Raw genomic sequence first — 207 nt, forward strand, 5'->3', positions numbered from 1 at the left:
AGGACACCAACACCCTCGTCTTTGTGCTCGACAGCACAGACACGGCCCGGCTGCCTGAAGCAGCAGCGGCACTGGAGGAAGCGCTGAGCCACCCCAGCATGGCTGGCGTCCCCGTCCTCCTCCTGGCCAACAAACAGGAGGTGCCGGGAGCGCTGGCTCCCACCGAGCTGGGGGAGAGGCTGCGGCAGGGGCGGCTGGCGGGGCACC

The 207-nt window shown here is 70.0% G+C and overlaps 1 protein-coding gene across 1 annotated transcript in view; it reads left to right on the plus strand.

The window, feature by feature from the left end:
• The window catches only part of ARL11 (ADP-ribosylation factor-like 11), a 658-nt gene that overhangs the window by 265 nt on the left and 186 nt on the right, over positions 1-207 (plus strand). The window contains 1 exon segment of the mRNA XM_009578825.1: positions 1-206. This exon segment is cut by the window's left edge and continues 265 nt beyond it. Within this exon segment, the coding sequence (XP_009577120.1) occupies positions 1-206 (206 nt within the window).

Source organism: Fulmarus glacialis, unplaced genomic scaffold (assembly GCF_000690835.1).
Source record: "Fulmarus glacialis isolate BGI_N327 unplaced genomic scaffold, ASM69083v1 scaffold15485, whole genome shotgun sequence".
NCBI classification, from domain to species: Eukaryota; Metazoa; Chordata; class Aves; order Procellariiformes; family Procellariidae; genus Fulmarus; species Fulmarus glacialis.